The 19998-nt window shown below is 38.1% G+C and overlaps 1 protein-coding gene across 2 annotated transcripts; it reads right to left on the reverse strand.

Annotated features, from left to right (window-relative positions):
* Positions 1 to 238: 238 nt before the first annotated feature.
* On the reverse strand, positions 239 to 19100 carry gas2l3 (growth arrest-specific 2 like 3). 2 transcript variants are annotated; one of them, XM_065273371.2, is made up of 9 exons: positions 18904 to 19100; positions 10364 to 10419; positions 8903 to 9080; positions 8274 to 8386; positions 8048 to 8186; positions 6360 to 6423; positions 5949 to 6084; positions 3544 to 3651; positions 239 to 2730 (listed from the first exon to the last, which is right to left on the reverse strand). In XM_065273371.2, the coding sequence occupies exons 2-9, from the start codon at positions 10388 to 10390 to the stop codon at positions 1669 to 1671; spliced, it is 1827 nt and encodes a 608-aa protein (XP_065129443.1). In that variant the 5' UTR covers positions 10391 to 10419; positions 18904 to 19100; the 3' UTR covers positions 239 to 1668. The 2 variants fall into 2 exon arrangements, with proteins under 2 accessions (XP_065129443.1, XP_065129444.1); XM_065273372.2 differs by lacking the exon at positions 18904 to 19100 and adding an exon at positions 12899 to 13014.
* Positions 19101 to 19998: the final 898 nt, after the last annotated feature.

Here is a 19998-nt window from a genome sequence, read left to right on the forward strand (position 1 = left end):
ACTATTATTTATTATCCGATACATTAAAGTATAAAGAACACAGAAGTGTTTTAAAATGTGTGCACTGGTTATGGTCACGCAAATGTCATTTTCTTAACACTAGGTGGCACCACCACAACAATAATTGACCATTTCACAATCTATGATGTGCTCACCATACCAAAATAATCTATTACATTTAATTTACCCGGCATTCTGGTTTATTTTCTGACTCTTGATATCCAAGTATGCTACAAACTATACACTGAATAGATCTTTATTTGACAGAACACAATAAGCATATATACAGACACTGACCAACAACAAACAAACTACATTCAAACAAATATGTCCTTAAAGTGCTGGAAAAATCTCTCACACAACCAGAGCCTGAAACAAACAGTATTAAAAGACAGAAAAAATAACCCTCACAAACAAAATTAATATTGCCTGTTTATATAGGTCAGTCCTGAATAAAGTAAAAACATTATTAAATAAGTTTCATTGTTTGCCAAGGACAATGTGATAAACCCAGGTGTATCAGTAGTTTTTATGTGACGTTATGGAGGTAGAACTTCATATAATATCAGCTGGCTGTTTGACCAACTAAAAAAAATGCATACAAAATAAACCGCAGTACCTTCCAAACGACCTCCTGTTATACAAAGTTCTTTACGGGGGTCTGACAAGTAAACTACATGTATATACTCCAACAAACACAAATATAAGGCACACAAACACCAAATCCTCTAAAAATAAGTTAAAATTTACTTTAAAATCATTGAACAAAGGTTTTTAGGCTCTTGGGTCTGATATAACAGTCATTGCTTTGGTTGCTGTAGTGCAGAGATGTGCCCTGAAATATTGCTGGATATTCAGTAAGAGTTAACAAAAAGGTCAGACTGCATATGCGTCTTATGTAATACAGTATCAGTACTCTGACAGAACCGACTAGCAGAGCTTTCCACATGACATGTATGACAGTATAACACAATCTGAACAACCCCATCTAGTCTAAATCAACACACACTTATTGCTTTACCTCATCTGTCTGTCACTGTCTTGTATTCTCATTATAAAGGAATTTAAATAGACTGTGATAAAAATAATCCATACTATTAGTCAGGAACATTGATCAGCAAACAAATAAGATCAGATAAAAAGAAAACAGACCGACCTACAAGAGCGTAACAGATATTAAACACATAATAATAATAATAATAATGAAGATTCGAGTTTTTACATTGCTGTGCATTATTTCTAAAGAAACCAACTAAACCATCTTGACCTCTTAGCTAAAATAATGACAATTACAGTAGCCAAAGGAAATAAACAAATCTGTTTACATATTAATTCCTGGAAACAGGAATTGAGGCATATCCTGATGTGCTTAGTATGGCACAAATAAAGGCGTTATAAGTTTGACGTATGCAAAGAGACACAACACTTTAGACCTCAGTCAGGGAAGAGCACATGTTTGGTTTGCCATAAATGGCCATGATGCTTCAAGGAATGGTCATCCAAATGTTTCATGTCTACCAGATATTTTGTGTGACTATGTATTTCAACACGAAAGGTGAAACAGATTATAAAGGTGTCTATCACAGCATCATTACATTGTCCACCCTGACTCAGGTCTACGTGTGAACCGGAACCCTCAGCATTGCAGCCTCCATTTCTCAGCATTCCTCAGCTCTTTAGCCTCCTCTTGTTGTTCATCTCAAAGTAGGGCTCTTCAGGTTTGCCGGGTTTAGTCCGTGCGGTGTGTTTTCGGGTCGTGTTGGCAGGTGCTGGTCTGGTTGTTGTTAGGCTGTCAGATTTGGGGTTGCTGCTGGTCAGAGGTTTCCTATACGGGGCCGTTTTAGCCTTAGGAACCGGAACAGTTTGTGCCGTGCCACCAGTTTTCTGTGCAACTGACTTACTCTTGTAAGTCAGAGAGGATTTCGTGAGAGGACTGGGAGCTCTGGGGGCAGATATTGTCTGTTTGGGACTATTAGAAGCCCTTGATAGCCCAGCCCTGCGAGGGGAAATTGGACGGCCCTTCCTGGAATCCAAGTGCAAGTTTGATGCAGGGGAAACGGGACGCCTCTGGGCGAGCCGTGAGCGTATGGGACCGGGAGGCGGGCGACCGTCACGCTGGGATGTTTTTTGGGGAAGGGGGGCGCAGGGCGAGCGATGCACAGACGGTGGGGCTGAGGGTTTAGGCAGTTTGCAATTGGGTTCGGGGCAGACGGGACTGCGGGGCTGAGATGGAGATCCACGTGGGCGCAGTTTGGATTTGGAGGATGAGGTGGGGGCCTTCTGTGATTGGGGCTGGGTCGAGTGGGGAAGAGGACTTCTTTTTGAGACTGGTGAAGGTAGAGGGGTGGTCTTGGGGGAAGCTGTGGGCATCTGAAGGGTCTTCTTAGGTGCTGCAGCCTTCCTGGGCAGGGAAGGTGTGGAGGCCGGTGATTGGGCATAAGCACGGGGTGTTGTGTGGCCAGAGGCGGGCGTGTTAGGTTTAGACATGCAGGGTGTAGAAGATGACTCTGGGAGGAGACTGACCGCGGCAATAGGGTCCATAGCGGGCGGTTGAGCGGTCTGTGTGCTGTGGGTGGAGCCTAGGCCAGGGGGGCCTTTCTGATAGGCTAGAATCTTCTGTTCCAGAGTTGTAAACTGCAGCACACGACCAGGGTCGTTTTTCAGCAGAAACCCTTTTAGAGTATCCCAACCTCCACCAACACGCACCATCACATGCTTCCCATGGAGCATCTGAGACACACAGAATATAAAAAAAATTGATATGTATATGTCAAAAGCATTGTCAATCTATTCATTTTAGCACATCCTCATATTATCACCCTTTGCTCAATTCATCAACAACATACATTAAGATCCATACATTGGATCTCATACATTGGATCAAAGATCCAAACAAACACACGTTTGTAAGACAGTTCAGCATGTGCTGGTTAAATAAACCAGATTAGGTTTAGTAGATTACTACATTGGTTGTTAATGAGACCTCTGTGGCAACATGCCTGCTAAAGACACAAGGAAAGGCCGTTGTGTTCAGATTAACCCAGTGCGTTTGCATAAAATTCATCTCCTCTACACCGCAATGAAAACAAGATAATCTGATGCGTTTCATAGCATTAGACGACATTAGACTGAATCACACGCACACTGCAGTCAAATACACCGATCTTAACTCTCTCTTTACTTTACTCGATCCTCTTCTGTACACAGGGTTCAGCCATTTACACAACCACTTACTGAATTAACAGTCTATGTGTAAAACCTGCAGTATAAATCCAGTTAAACTCAAAGAAAATTGTAAACTTATTTCTGAAATCTGATTGGTTGATTGAAATGTTGTCCCAGGGTCAACATAATGTTGCCCTAAGAACATCAACCACTTGGCAAAATCAGGAGAGCCATGTTTTTTGTGGACACCAATGAAACATTTCACTTTTTATCACCGTCATCAGATGTGGTTATTTTTTTACACACACAGACATATAGATTAGTCAAGTCTCTCCTGCATTTAAATGGGACTGAAGTGAGGGATTCTGGGAATTTTACCCTGATAAACAGGATCTTGTCTCCCAGTCTGTATCGTCCCTCAGACAGATACTCAATGGAAAACTTCTGAGAGCAGTTACAGGGAGATTCCTCTTGATCAGGATGATCCTAAAAAAAAAAAGAGCAAAATTTGTATTAGAATGAGGTTTGTTGTGGCTTTAACAGGAGCTCTGTACCCCAACCCTAACATACATACATACATACATACATACATACACACACACACACACACACACACACACGACTTTAAACAAAAAATCAATAAAAAGTAAATAAGAAAAATAATAATTAAGTTGTATACATCTGAGAAAAAAGACTATTGTACAGACCTGCATCATGTATTGTACAGGTGTATAAATAAATATTTAAAATGTATACATTATAAAGAGTTTAACCACCACACTGCAGATACTGTATAAATGTTTGATTGTTTTTATTTTGCTCATCATGTCAACTTTTACTGTCAACAACAGCTGCAGTTCATTTAAAAATCAACAAACTCAAGAAAGTTTAAACAATGTAATAAAGAATGGAGAGACAAAACTAATTAGACTCAAAAAGTACTTCAATTGATCAACTAAAAACTAGAGATGCACTGATTGATGATCAATTATAATTTGGAATCTGACGTTTTTTGCTCCCTAACATGCAACTTTTTTATTTGTTTTATTTTGCCCAATCTGTGGTAAGGACACAGAGCTGTTAAATAAATGTGCCTCAAGAAAAGTCTTAACTGTATTATCTGAAAGCTATAAAGGCTGCTGTCGGAGGCAGCATTCCAAGGCAGGAGGGAATCAATGCACATCCGAATCCAATAGAGTGCCATAGGGATGACTTATTTTTTGTAGGCAAAACGTGGAAAACGAGTAAGCACTTCAGCACCTGCGGTTCCATCGTCCTGAAGTAAATGTTTTTTTTGACCCACGTTTTATTCTGACTTATTACACGGCTCTCTGGAATGCTTGATTCTGATTGGTCAGTTGAGACATTTGCAGGTTCGTTCTTTTCGAATAATAACCACTCCAAAATAATAACGCATAGCCGGTACTACTTTTACGAGTAAGATCGCTCCGCGCCAATAAAGATTACTGTTTGTTTGGCGCCATCTTGTGACAAACACTGGACAACCACGACAAGACACAGAGAGCCTACTGAGACTGAACTTGACAAAATAGAGCATGACAGCTACGAAGCCAACACACAAAAAAATACAGAATGGGCATTAAAACTTCTCAAAGACTGGCTAAAAGAGAAAAAAATGGAGACAGACAAGTATGAAGCAGAGGATCTTAATAAGGTATTACGATCATTTTATGCATCTGTGCAAAGTTTCGCGGAAGGATAAAATTTTTAATTTAAAACAAATATGCCAATAAAATGTTTCAAATTCATATTCATGTCCAGTTTTTTTTCTTATGTGACAAGTAGCCGTGTAATAAGCGGGATAATGTAGAGTCAGCCGGTAGTTATCGGGAAATAAGCCCCTTCAGTGTGATACAAGACCTTCCGCTTCGCGTCGGGTCCTGATCACACTGTCGGGGCTTATTTCCCGATAACTACCGGCTGCCTCTACATTATCCCTTACATAAAACACCAGTAATACCCCTACTTGTGATTGGTTCTCTGCAAGCATGTGAAAAAATTGGGGATTGAAATTTGGCTCCCTTTTGATGTCTGAAGGGTATAATTCTGCCCTTTAATCTGCACTATCCAACCACGCCACTGCCATTTAGTGCAGAGATAAGCTCATTTGCATTTAAAAGGACACACCCAAAAACGCCACGTACAAAGATACAAAGTGGGCATTTTAACATGCTATAATAAATTATCTATATAATATTTTGAGCTAAAACTTCACATACATACTCTGGGGTCACCAAAGATTTATTTGACATTTTAAAAAAAGTCTTGCGAAATGTCCCCTTTAAACATAATCACGCATGAAGATCTTAGAAACAACCCAACATGGGCACAATTTACAAAAAAGATTCAATCAGTATTTACTTATAAAGGAACATGTTTTTAAATGTGTTTAATGAAGTTTGAAAGAGCTGTCGGAAGCTTGGTGCAAATAAAAATTATGTTTATGTACTCTTTTATTTTTTCTAATGTGTTGCTTAAAGAAAAACTTGAAAACCAGCAATTAGAATGGGCCAAGAAAAATCATGAGCCATTTTAACTGAGGAATGAATGTTGGTCACTTAACAGGTTTAGAGTTGTAAATGTGTTGTGTAAAGTGATATACTGGGTAATGCACTGTACTGTATTTTGTTTACCATTTGTCATGAATCAACAATCAGTTTTTATTATTTATTTATTGAGGTAAATACAGTATAATCAGATAAAAGATGTTAAACCATGGCAGACTGTGACAAGTTTAAGTTAAAGATGTGTGTGATACTCACAGTTTGGTACAGAGCTCCATGTTGACAGCAAACTGTAAATGTTTTTACTGGAGCAGCGTGATCAGTTAACATCATACTTTCCTCCAGTTCAATTTCTTTCTCCAGTTTAACCAAAACGGGAGGATCCACTCCATACCTAAACAAACAAATAAAGAAAGAAACAAACATTAATAAACAAACAAGCATTTTATCAACCCTTGACAAAATGTCCTAAGCAGGTGTGGTGTGATAAAGCTATAATCTTTAAATTCATCCATGTTACTTGGTTTCTATTTTTGTCATGTCGTGTTGGGTAGCCCAATCCCACAGCAAAATCCTTCCCTGCCCCCAACTCCTAAACCCCTGAAGACCTGACAAAAACCACAACCTGACATCCGTCAGCTGTGAGATACAAAAAGCAGGATCACTTACCTGGAAACGATGCGTCCGATTTCCAGCAGGCACAGACACACCTGCCGAGGGTCTTTATGTAGGACTGACAGGGGAAAGAGAGATATTGACATATTTTTATTAAACCAATAGCAAATGGCCATTTTGGACTGGCAAGTTTTAAGTTTGCAAAACAAAAGGAACATTTATATGGGATTTCTTAGCAAACCTGCACCGTTAACAACATTTGTAACAATGACCTCCACTTCACCTTCCAGCCCGTCTGATCTCTTAGAGAGGCTTTACAGAACACAGGTCTGATTACAGAATACATTTAGTTCTGTCAGATCCCATCCCATAATCTATAGTGACTCACAGGACACCTCAGGACACAGAATCTCAGGGGCGTCTGGTTAATGACTTCAGCCCAACACATTCAATACGATAAGAGATTCACAGGGGATGTACAGGGCTTCAGATTTAACGACGTACAGCCCGGCTCAGAGCCACATCTCCTCCAGATAAACCACTAGACCCTGTTAAACCAGCACAACAGGGCCACACCGGACAGACAGGATAACACGGTCTCAAATTAACCCTGGAGAACCCAGGAAAATCCAAAAACCCTATTGAACAAATTTCACCTTATTCTATTGAACAAATTTGACACCATGGGTTCTTCAGGGTTAATCAAGTTAGTTTAAGTTTACATGACAAGAAACTAGTAAAAAAACAGATATGTTTTGCCTTTGTATTTTTGATAGAGAAAAAAAACATACACAGGACAGCATTATTATACAGTTCTGTGTTTACACGAAACGACTGAAAACATTGTATTGAGTATGCCAAGCCAGTAGATGGTAACTTTACTTTTTAAAGAAACATTACACACCTGCACACATCCAGTGATAAATACAAATATTTAAGACAGCAAAAGCATCAAGCAATTCTGTTTAGATGGACAATAAGATAGGTTTATTAATAGTGACCCCTGGACTATAAAGCCACAAAAATACACTGTAAGCTGCCATTGTTGTTAGTTTGTGAGATACGCATGCTTGTAATGTCATCTTTTAAATGTGACGTAGAATGTAAAATTTTATTTATGTAGGCATAGATGAATAACAAGAATGTGTGTATGAATAACAAGAATAACAAGGTAATGACATATTGTAAGCCTCAAACTCCATTGTTTTGTCCTTCTTATGTTAACCTTGTCCATGCAAAAGACAGCTGAAAAACAGGACAATCTTAACATAACACCAACTGTGATGTTACAGTCTAGATGTACACCCCAACATTAAATTACACAATAAATTTAGTACAATGTTGTTACAAAACAAAAAAAAAGTTGTGAATGCCGAGTTGGCTAGTTAATGCTATATGCTTATATTTAGGCTGAAGTACTATTGACGTTACATTTATGTTTTGCAGCTTATCTATGCCTAGGTAAATACAGGTTTTTATTCTATGGCACCTTTAAGAGACCACAGTCCACAGAACTCTTCAGTTGCTATCACACACTGAATCGGAAATCAACAGACAGCAATGTATGTTTTCACAGAAGTGGATCACACACGCCACACTTTTTGTGCACCAAAACAGATAAACCGTAGTCACCTTCATGGGTGTTTAGGAAAATAAAAATGAACATTTTAGATATTGTATTGAGAGCATGTTGCTTTCGCAAAACAGGCCAAACATTACCAAACATGTTTTCTTATTCTTACCCAAACCTTCAGACTCAAACAAGTACGCCTCATCCACTCCTATCTGACGACACCAGGACAGAAAATTTGCAGTGTTGTCACGAGCGAAAAACGATCCGGGGGCGGCATTCTTCTTAAACTGAATTTTCTTTAAGAACAGCTATTAATAAAACAAAAGACAAAAAATAAGTCAAACAATCCAAGAGTCCTGTTGTTATTCTCAGCGTTTCACACATTTCTTCCTCACCTGTGTTTTATCCGAGTCCTCTGGTATTTTACTCTGCAGAATTCCAACCAGACGACACAGTCGGACACCGTTATCCAGCTCTGACATGAAGTGTTCGGCTCTCACTTCCTCACCTACAAACACGTGCAAACATAACATTTAAGTGCTTCACATTTGTTGTCAAATGATGGCCAGATTAGCTAACATAGCCCCTCCCCAAATACAAAATAAAAATATTTTAGACATTAAAGAGGGCTGGGCACAAACAGAAAAAGAGCTTTATGGGTAGAAATGCTTTTCTGGGTAAAATCCTTTCTTTGGCCAGGTGGTTGCGTAGAGCCGTTTAGACAGGCAAGGCCAACACCCTCTATTATTTGACCTCACATAAATGAGAGACAGACAGAGATTGTGTTCTCTATTGTTTAGGGGGTCGTATATCACAATTAGCATGAGTAGACATAGTTTCTCACAATCCCTTACTTCATAGGTAGGGCTTTGAGTTTCTGATGCTTGACTGACAAAAGTAAAAGAGATTTTGTTCAATAATGGAAGTTATTTTTCCTTTCACTCACTGAGAGTGACTCACAGGCATCTTTTTTGCTGTTCAGCCAACAAAAAGGTCTTGAAATCTTATCTGAAAGCAGATTTACCCAGCATCCCACTGAGCCAGATGGCGAGATCCTCCTGCATGGGCACCAGTGTGGCTTCATGTCGCACGGCCAACCACTGGTCATACTGGAAAACATCAGCAAGTCCTGGACCTGCTCGAGGAGACCGCGGGGAGCGAGGACCCCGTAAGGGAACATCAAACTTCTCGCCAAACCAACCCTGGGAGAGACACACAGAAAGAAAGAGGTCATGGGAAGCACATCCCACAACGTGACAGTATGGAGTCACTAAAGTACAATGATGTCAATGACCAATGCTAACATACTGTACGTGTCAGAGGTGAACAGCCTTAATGATCATCTTCTTCAGTAATCATAGTTTTTATAATGCCAGACAGATCATCAATAGAAGATACTACGTTTACACTCATAATAACTATAGCATCTGAAGTTAAAAAAAGAGCGTTTCAGGCCGGGAAGCACCTCTAGGGTTAAAACACAAATGTAGGAACACGGCCTCACAATGACCTTTAACCACAGACAGATTACCACCACTTTTACTAAACCTCAGCAAACATTTTCTTGAACAGTTTCTGTATAAAACAACAGCATTTAGCTTCCAAAGTCAAAGCAAATCTTCATTAAACAACAAAACTTCCCAATGTGAAAGACACAGACCAACAACATCTCCCGACTCAACACTCTCCCTCTCATTTTATTTCTTTCTCTCTCTCTCTCTCATACAGACCACAAGATGATGACCCTGAGGTATTTATGAATGATTTCCAGCCACATCTCATCTAAACGAGAAACAGTTCTGCACTGAGAATGAAGCTCTGTGTAGAAAATCACACACACAAGCAGACCACTCAGAGAAAACCCCATAACCCCACACATAAACACTGCTGTTCCCAGACATCCATCAAACTCCCAGGAGAGAGAGCGAGGGAGTCCAGTCAACATTATATACTACAGGCTATGGGGCTTTACATTTGCTTCAGCACAAAAAAACAGAAAGTTGTTTGTATAGCTGTGAAATGAATCTTACACAAAACATTCAAGATTATCATTCCATGTTGGATTACATTTTAAAATTTCCGTCAAACATACTATGATTTGCCCATGAAAAGCACCCTCTCTCACACTAACAATGATTATTAACAACCTTACTTATTTGCCCTAGAGGACAGGTGTGATCACCCGCTACCGTCTGGTGTGTAGAGTTATTCATGCACACACACAGATGATGAATTCAAATAATAACATTTGTCATTACGTAATACAGTTTTGCTCGTACCTGTCAGATGTAATTACAGATGAAAAAAAAATAAAAAGCAGAAACATAAAACTATTACAGCTGTGGTACACAAAAAGAGCCGTTGCTCACGGGGATATGCAGATTAAAACCAAGCATGTGTGATACCACAAACCCTGCTTACAGTCAAAAGCTCATAAATAATATTTGAAAAAGCAGCATAAAGTGATCTTAATATTAATGCATACCTGCAGTCCGGCCTGAAGTGCCATCATTTGTTACAATAGAGATTCACCTTCACATTCTGCAAGTGAAAAGAAATCAGCAGAAATAATCTGTCAGTATATCATGTCCTCTAACACAAACACAGCTTAAACTCTACAGCTGTTTATCACACTAAAGGAAAAGATTGCTACCGTTTTTAAATTATGCTTAAAATGTTTACATTTTTTACTCTTATTTACTGCTGTGATATAGGGCTGTCAAATGATTAAATCATGTATAATGTGTGTGTGTGTGTGTGTGTGTGTGTGTGTGTGTGTGTGTGTGTGTGTGTGTGTGTGTGTGTGTGTACACTTCTACTGTGTGTAAATATTATGTTTAAAAAATACACAAACATTCATATATATATATATATATATAATGTATACATATATATGCATGTTCTTACCCCAACTTAGAATAGAGGTGGGCAATACTGAAAAAATTTAATATCACACTTGGTTTAGGCAAAATCACGTTTTTTATCACGGTTCTTTTCAAGTTGTTTTTAAAAGAACATTTTCCCATTTCTGAGTCTCAATACAGCCATACTAATGCCCCCATTTAAAAATGCAGTCCTACAAGGTAACAAATACATGCGCGGAAAGTGCACGGACAGAACGCGTACAACAGCACATGCGCAAAAAAATACTGACACAGGACACTTCACTACAAACAATTACATAAATTAAATAGACAGCATTTGCACAAACACTATCGTTTTCTCATCTTTTATTTTCAATTCTTCCAAGAACAGAAAGCAGTGGAGCATTTTCGTCATCATTAGGCATGGGCCGATTACCGGTTTCAAGGTATACCGAGGTTTAAAACAGTCAAGGTTTCAAAACCACTAAAATGTTCTGTGATACCGTCTCCAAGGTATGAGCTGTGTTTATACAAAATTCATTAAATCATGAAGTCATGTGATTGATTTGATGTTTACATTTAATATATATTACGAAAATATTATATATGTTTTGAACGCATATTATAATTTAAAGGCTTTATTGTACCTGGCATTTGAAAATAACACATTTTAGTGTTGCAATGGTAATACCGCAACACCGTGAAACCGTGGTATTTTTGCTAAAGGTTATCATACCGCCAGAATCTTATACCGGCCCATGCCTAGTCATCATAATGTTTGATTCATGTTCTTTGTTTTCTTGATGTTTGTTCTAAACTTTGCTTCCAATGTGGATCGGCTACTTTTCTTCACTTATCCTACTTTTTTTAATGTACTGTAAATGTTGCAAAACAGTGCTGCCCTGACGGCCTGGTAGAGTAAAAATTTGAATAAGAAATCATTTATTGCGTATGTGTTGGAACACGGCCATCCACGCGTAGCCACGGTCAGAATACTTTGAAAGCTCCGCGGACGCGTGCAAGCCGAACACAGATAATAGGTTTACCGGGCCCTTACCTCACCTTCCTTTAGCGCGCCCCTTGTATAGCGTACTTGATGTAGGCACAATACAATGATGTTTCAAATATCGTCATATCGTACACCTTTAACTTAGAACCCACCAAACACTTCCATATTTCCCTTTATAAAGGACGCGTCCTTCTTGATCCCATTTTTATTGTTATATTGCGCACTGAAAACAAAATCAAAGCTTCAAAAACACAGAAAGAACGGGACCTTTAAAGCCTGTTACATGAGTAGTTACACAAGTAAGTATAGGGACATAAAATAAAACGTGGCGATTTTTTAAGCAAATAAAAATGAGAACTGTACTGTATGACGGAAGAGCACTTAGTTTGCAGCACTTCAACCTCGGTGTGCAATAACATCATCACTCCTGACTACTCCCCCTCTTGCTCAAACTTCCGTCAATATTATTGCTCCCAAGGTCCGCCATACAATATAGTTCTAATTTTTTATCCACCAAAAATCGCCCCACATTTTATTTTGTACCACTTGTGTAACTACTCATGTAAGAGTCTTTAAATAGGGAACAAATGGAAGTGTTTGGTAGCTTCTAAATTCATCCCTGTTTGGATCCTAAGGAATGAATGGGGCTAGCTAACACATTTACGACGCGCTGTACAAAGACTAAGTGCACACATTAAATAAAGATCATATAGGCATATATTAAATAGTCTAAGTTGAGGTAAGAACATAGTGAAATATTGAAAAATGGTGGTGTTTTCCTTTAATGTGATATTATTTCTGTGACAATTTTTTTGCTGTTGTACATATGCTTTGTGTAAAACAATGACAGTAATAACAAATGTCAAAATACCAGAGAGATTGGTGGTGTATAAATGATAATGAGAGAGTGAGAGAAAGAGACAGACAGCGAAAGACAGACAGAGAGACAGAGAAAGTGAGTCTGGTCAACATAAGCACAGCTGAGGAAACAAAGCAAGTGTTTCCTTTCCCTAAACACACACACCCACTCCTTGACACACCACTTTAACAAGCAAACAATGCACACGTCAGTGGTAAACACTCAGAGAGTCTGATAATTAATCTCAACATCTCCATCTCTACCAATCACAACAAATCACACACTCACCTGAGAAAGCAGTGCAGGTACAAACCAACCTCATACACAAAAACACCTTAACACAGTAAATACAACACTTCCTCTTGCAGAAAAACTCACTGACAGAAAATAAAAGAGAGAGAGAGAGAGACCGAGAGAGAGAGAGAGAGAGAAGGAGAGAGAGATTGACTAATGAAGCCGCTCCGCAAACCCTCATCCAATCTCAACCAAGCATTTACAATGGCCCTATTGTTACAACCCCCTCGCTTGTGCTCTCTCTCTCTCTCTCCCCTTCTCTCTCTCCCTCTCTTTCACACGCAGACCAAGGTTCGCTCACTTCAGGACTACGCAGTCCTTCACAACAAACTCCATGACAGCATAAAAGAACAACCCAAACATGTTTTAAAGGCCACCAAAGAGAAATAAAACAATCGCTTTTCTCTTTAGCCAGACATTAAATATCACAGAGAGACAGAGAGAAAGAGAGAGTTCATTACACAAGAAACAGCATGTGGGCACACAATGAGATCTCAAATCAAGTCTTGTGTGTGCTTCAAACCCACAAAATGTCACACAGCGGAGGAGATGAGAAATAAGAGAGATCACACAAAACCCAGAATTGATGGCAGTGGCTTATGAAGTGGGTGGCAGTGTGGCCCCGGGTCTCAAGGGCCACATTCCTCACTCAGCACACACACCCTACTCAACACAACAGCCAGTGGAAAGAGTCTGTAACCAACGGTCACATCCCTGCCTCTGAACCATTTGTGTCTATTTACTAGAGAAAGTGTCCGTGTGTGTGCTCCTAAAAACTAAGTCATTGTAAAAGGAAATTTTTCACCCAAAAATCCAAAATATATTGTCATTAACTCACTTTTAAACCAAACTGTTTTATTCTTTTATCTTGAAATAAAAAAGCTATTGTACCCATGTCTGTCAAGCTCTAAAACAACCAATTTTGAGCATAAGACAATCAATTTTGGCCATTAGATGTTTGGGCATAAGATGTCAGCAATTTGTGCGTATGCCTCATATATCCTCATCAAACAGCTTACACCTGCACTGTATCAGTATCAGTCTACTCTGTTATATGGGTGATTCTCACGAAACCATTGAAACACCACGGCACTAATGATTTTAGCTATAAAATGTGTAATATAGTAATATTAAAAAGCATCAGAATTAACACAATACTGTGTTCTACCTTGCACAATGTGTGATTTCAACATAAGAATTTGTAATTTGTCAATTTTATCTCATTTTCTGCTGAAATTCTCATTACCGCAATGTGTCCGGCTGTGTTTGAACATGCGTTGTGTTGTAATTTAATCAAATTAACACAAAAATATTTAGAAAAAAAATAAATGGATGTTTTGCCAGACTACTTTAGATGACAGAAAAAATATTTACTGAATATTCATGTTTAATAATAATGAAGAAAAATTAGGAAAATGATGTGTCCATGCCTGATGTTCTCATCCTCCGCAACACTTTTTGAGAACAGTTTTAGCACACATACAGAATTTTAATAAAGTTTGATTTTGAGTGACCAAGCACATGGACCAGTTACTTCAAGATGGCTACCAGGTAAGATCATTTTTTTACAGGTAATTTGAAATATTGTCTTGTCAGAATGCTTACACGACATTTTGATTATCATTACCGCAACAGAACAGATGCTTATTAAATGTTAATTTAATTAATAGAAGCATAATACTTTGATTTTAAACGCATGTGCAGAATCTCCAAATTATGTTCTTTCAGGTTTGTCATGTCATTTTGAAAATATGTCAGTATTGATGTTTTCTGACTGTTGCGGTAATGAGATTTTTTTTAGGACTAATTTTTTAAATTATGTTACAAAAAGTGTTAAATGATAAGTAAAAGTGTTTAAATTTATGTTCCCATTTACTCCAGACTTTGTTTTTCAATGTCTGGTGGTAAAAAAAGTAAATGGAAGCAATTTTTACATTTTCATGCTTGAGATTTGAAGTTTTCGTGAGAATCACCGATATATGACTCAAAGAGCATACCAATCTAAAATGACAGGGAGATGAGTAAATGATGACAAAACTAATTTGGATTTAATAAAAATAAATTCAGTCCAAAAATCATGTCATCATGAGTAACATCACGGTAAACAATCCTCTTACATAAAACAAACGCAATCATAAATAATGACGACAGTGATTTTTTTAATACAGAAATGACACAGAGCGTTCCAATGTTGTAATCCCACTATAATGACAATCTGCACGAGTTACAGACCATTTGTCGCTTTAATTAAATGCAAGACACAAAGAGAGCGAGGCCTGGGGGGGATGTCCACATGCATCCTCAGGTCATCACATAATCATGTAAGAGGATCACGGATCCAAACACAACGCTATTGGCCTGCTGTTCCTCTCTCTAGACGTGGGGAAACACGTGGAGCATGCATGCTTAAATGCGTCTGTCTGTCTGTGCTTATGTGCACCGGTGGCTCGCACATGGGTCCCAAAATAGCTGCTCATCAATCATAGCCCCTCCCCTTTTTTTGATGGGTTCTGGTTTTGTTTGTGATCTTAATTGGCCTGTCAGTTGCTTTCATTACTAGGCTGACCCATCAACACACACACACAAATTATGGTCCTGGAGAGGATGGGTATCCGATAAGCTGCGGTTCAGATGCACCACCCCCATATCCTGGAGTAAAGCCCCTCTTACACACCTGCCAACAGCCTTGGATCATTGATCTCATCTCACACACCAAATACAACAAACAAATGTTGAATTACAAAATAGAGACTGTCACTAACTCCTGGCTTGAGTAGCTTTGATTTCTCGTATCTCTGTATACAGTAAGACAGGTACTGCAGGCGGACAGTAAGACAGGTTTGGTATATTCACTACAGCAGGACACACCATAAACACACATCATCTCTAAGCAGGCTTTCACACACATGATCGCCAATACAGAATCTGGTTTCAGGCTTCAGAAAATCGCTTAAAACTTCCTTCAAGTTTAAGATAATCCGTGTTGAAATGAAGAGAAAGAGAACCACTTTCTCATGCTTCTACAATTACAGATAATTTTACCAAATGACGGTTGAGTTTTTGATCACTCAACATTACAAAGACCTCTAGTTTCTCACTTAATGATGCTGATACCTTCTGCCCCGAGCTGGGAGCTACAAGCTGCCATTATTTAATCTGAAATAAAACCTTTTATTCTTTTAACACAAGGTGTTGCTGCCCAATTAACATTCATATGCATACATTTGAAGAAACATCAATTTGTAAAAAGTAAAACAGATTTTCCTTTCAAGAATAATCCTAACACTCTATAAGCATCATGTAAACAGACGCGGTTGTCATAGTGATGTAGTTACACACTATAGGACACTAACAATTAACCAGCGTTCAGAAGAAAACCCTGAAAGCACACAATTCACCCCCTTCATCTGCTGCCTCATTAATAAACTAACAGTAATCCAAGATTCATAACAATGAGCAGCATGTGCACCAGAGATCATGGGGAATTAATCCCAACATTCATTCATTTTGGGATTTCTCCCCCACATCTCAGGTCAAGAGCCCCTCATGCCACATATCAGGCAGATGGTGTATTAAGATGCAGGAAATGGGGTATTTTGGCAGCTTATATGTGTGTTTGTATTCGCATCATGTAAAAACAAACCATAAAACTACCATAAGTTTCTGTCATTTTTGCTTCGCCCCTATGCTGTTTTAATCACGTATCTTTATCTTTCTATCGAGATGGTCTGTTTTACACATTTATTTTATCAAGTCCCAAATCAGACAGCACTATTTAATTGGGATGTGACGATTACCAGTTTCACGATTAACCGCGATAAAATGTCCTGACGATTAGTATTATCATTTAAAATGTAAAAAAGTGCTATTCCGCCATAAAATATAGTTCCTCTTTTAAATCTGCTTAGAAAAGCGCAACGTTTTATTTTGTACCACCATACTTGCTCGTATAACTACTCGTCTTAAATAGGAAAAACGCTGATGTGTTTGGTCACTTCTAACTTTATCTCTGTTTGGGGACCATTGAATGATTAAGGGCTAAGCTAAATGCTATCGAAGTGTCGCACAGCGCCACATCGCTTACGTGCACGCACTAAGATGATAGAGGTATGTATCAACTCTTCTTAGTTAAGGTAATAACATAGTTTAATTTGTAAAATGGAAAGACTATTCCTTTAAGGGATAATGTATTGTATTCATTCGAGGTTAGGGCTGGGTATTGGCATGGGCCTCACGGTACGATACATATCATGATGCAAGTGCCATTGTGCGATGTATCACGGTGCGATACAATACGCTACTTGTTGCGTATTGTATTGCAATACTTTTTCCTTGTTTATTAAAAATGTAAAAAAAGAGCATATTTTTATTTAACTTTTTTTAAGCCAAAGTTCTTCCACACGTCAGCTTTGAAAGCTGCAGGCGTTTAAAAATTTTCTGCCATTTTCTCATTCCCACTAACTTCTGAGACATTGGCCAAATGGTCGTATATGACAGAAAACTGGACAGCAACAACTATAGCAGCGGCGGAGGAAGTCGTTTGATGCACACAGAGGGATTTGATAGTTTTTAAAATATCGATAGTAGAAATTGAAATATATTTTTGCGCAGCCCTTTTCACGGTAAACTTATTAGACAGATTTATTAACTTTTTTTTACCACAGAAATGATTTCAGGGACATGAAATATTAAATTGTGATTTTCAAAAATAAAACTGGTTCAAATGTTTGTGTCAGTTCTTTTTGAACATTTCCATTTCATTATAACAAAACCATGATAATATTGATAACTGTGGTCATGATATGAAATTTTCATACCGTCTCATCCCTACTATTTAAGAAAATTATTTTTTTGAGTAAAGTATTGGTTACAAAAAACTAGAAATGTGCCAATATATCGGAGAATAAAATTTATATAATATTATATATTTATATAATTTTCACACTATCGGCCTATAGTTTAAAAAAAGATGATAGTCATGGCCGATATATCCTGTCAATCAAATGAAAACAGGAAAATGGAACGCATTTGAGCTCTGTGTATAGAAAATGTTAAGAAACAACACTAGTTTAATGTTCATTATATGAATGAATAACCTTTTTAAATTTGAATCTTCAGAATTTAGTTAATGCAGGTTAATATAGCCACCAAACTATCGGTATCTGCAGATATCAGTCTTAATAATCGCCTATTGGTATCAGTGAAAAAATGTCATATTGGTGAAAAAACCCATAGGCTCAAAACTGCTGCTTTCATTTAGTACTTAGATAGTGTCCTCGCATAACACAACACAAATGAAGAATTCATATTCCTGAAATGGTTGAATCTGTCGACAACATTACAACATGGCCGTGACAATCTTTAGTGATAAACAGAATTCTTTGCCAGAGCTCAAGGACTCACTGAATATCTTTCTGGCTTTTGTTCCCATTAGGAAACACCTGCAGTTTCAACTCTGCCCTCATCATCTAACATGCAGACATCCATGAAAGATGCCACTTTAACACACATGAGCCACATTACTACCAGATGTGGGTTAATAATATAAGATACAATGTATAACATGTTTGGGCAAAACCAATACACTCCCTCTTTGTAGAAACATCAATCCAAAGGTCTCACTCTCTACTGCCAGTTATTAACTCACACAGATTCATGTTTATGGCTGTGTAAACCAAAATTATCAGGTTATGATTAACTTATTGACTGAATCTCAGATATGTGTGTTGTGTTCAGTGAGTCATGCTGCAGTTTTTTGGAAAAGTTTACTGTTCTCAGTTTATCCCAGTACTCTCCCTCCTTTTAGGAAAATACACTATAGTGTAGAAATAAACACTCTACTGTCAAAAATACCTCAACTCAAGTAAATGTTGCTGACATAGTTTTCTATATCCTAAAAAACTCTTCACTAAAATAGTGAAATAACCCCAAAACACAAACTTTACTCAGTCAATCCGGCTGAGATTTTGAGGTTGGTAGAGTAGTACGGATGAACTCACCAGCGTTAAATGTGTTTGTTTCTGCTGTGTGTCAGTAAATAATCTCTCTTCACTCGGCTCCGTTTGATCCACGTTTCGTTCCGTGACTGCAGGGGCGTGCGCGCGTGGGTTCGTGGACGCGCATCAGTTGAAGCCTGTGCTGCTTTGCTGCTGTTCTTTTCGTCCACGCTGCTTGGAATGTTCTGCTGAATGGGATTCGCGGTTCAAAACGACCAATCATAGGGCAGACCGAAAGACTCGCGTAAGAAGGGCGGGGTTAGTTGAGCAAGTGGGCAGTCTCTCGGCAACATTAAAACGTGGATGTCAAGACATACCGTATATTTTAAAATAAATATACATTAGTATAATTTGCATACTGTCTATACACAGTTACATTTTTAAATAATGTAAAATGTCTTGCATATCATATCAGAAGTCCCCGGAGAAAATGTTATAACTTTAAATGTATGTATGTTTAACAACTAGTTCACTAATTACGCTAATAGACATTTGTACTAACTATTTAAACTTTTACTGACTAATTATAGCATTGCTAACTTTTTATATTGCGTCATGACGAAAACAACAAGGCATTCTATTCTAAGTCTATAAAGCCATAATAGCTTCAGGTTGCAGGGAAAACTCACAAAGCAGGCAAGATTACAACATGCAGTATTTCCTCAAATATACAAAACTCTTTTGTGTTTCTTTGGTTGTATAATTAAATTGGGTTCACTAGATGACGTTTAGACTGTATCTATCTGTGGCACATTTTGTTCTCTTTATTAAAAAAGTAAACTGTATTAACATTTGCTGGAGATTGGATATAAAATAGAGTCATAATCACAAGAGAGGATTTGCTAACAAGCAGGTCAAATCTGATTAGCCCCTCTGGGTCACATAGGGGATTAAACATACTTCTTTCCACATCTAAAATATTATAAAACAACATAAGTAGAGGTTTAAGGGCGGAGAAGAACAGAAATAATAGGCTTCTTGCATTGCAAAATGCTGCATACTGTCATCAAGCCGGATTTATTTCAGTTAACTGAGCAGTACATTCGCAAGTCATAAGCCTATTACAACATTGTAAGATTAACTAAGTATAATAGTGAA

This window comes from Paramisgurnus dabryanus, chromosome 1, assembly GCF_030506205.2.
Source record: "Paramisgurnus dabryanus chromosome 1, PD_genome_1.1, whole genome shotgun sequence".
In the NCBI taxonomy this organism is placed as follows: domain Eukaryota; kingdom Metazoa; phylum Chordata; class Actinopteri; order Cypriniformes; family Cobitidae; genus Paramisgurnus; species Paramisgurnus dabryanus.

Excerpts from the sequence above, each read along its gene's own strand:
- gas2l3 (XM_065273371.2), bottom strand. The coding sequence starts at position 10,390 with ATGATGGCACTTCAGGCCGGACTGCAG. Across the intron at positions 6,085-6,359 it reads ATCGGACGCATCGTTTCCAG|GTATGGAGTGGATCCTCCCG; the intron begins GTAAGTGATCCT and ends TTGTTTGTTTAG. Across the intron at positions 3,652-5,948 it reads ATGGAGCTCTGTACCAAACT|GATCATCCTGATCAAGAGGA; the intron begins GTGAGTATCACA and ends TTTTTTTTTTAG.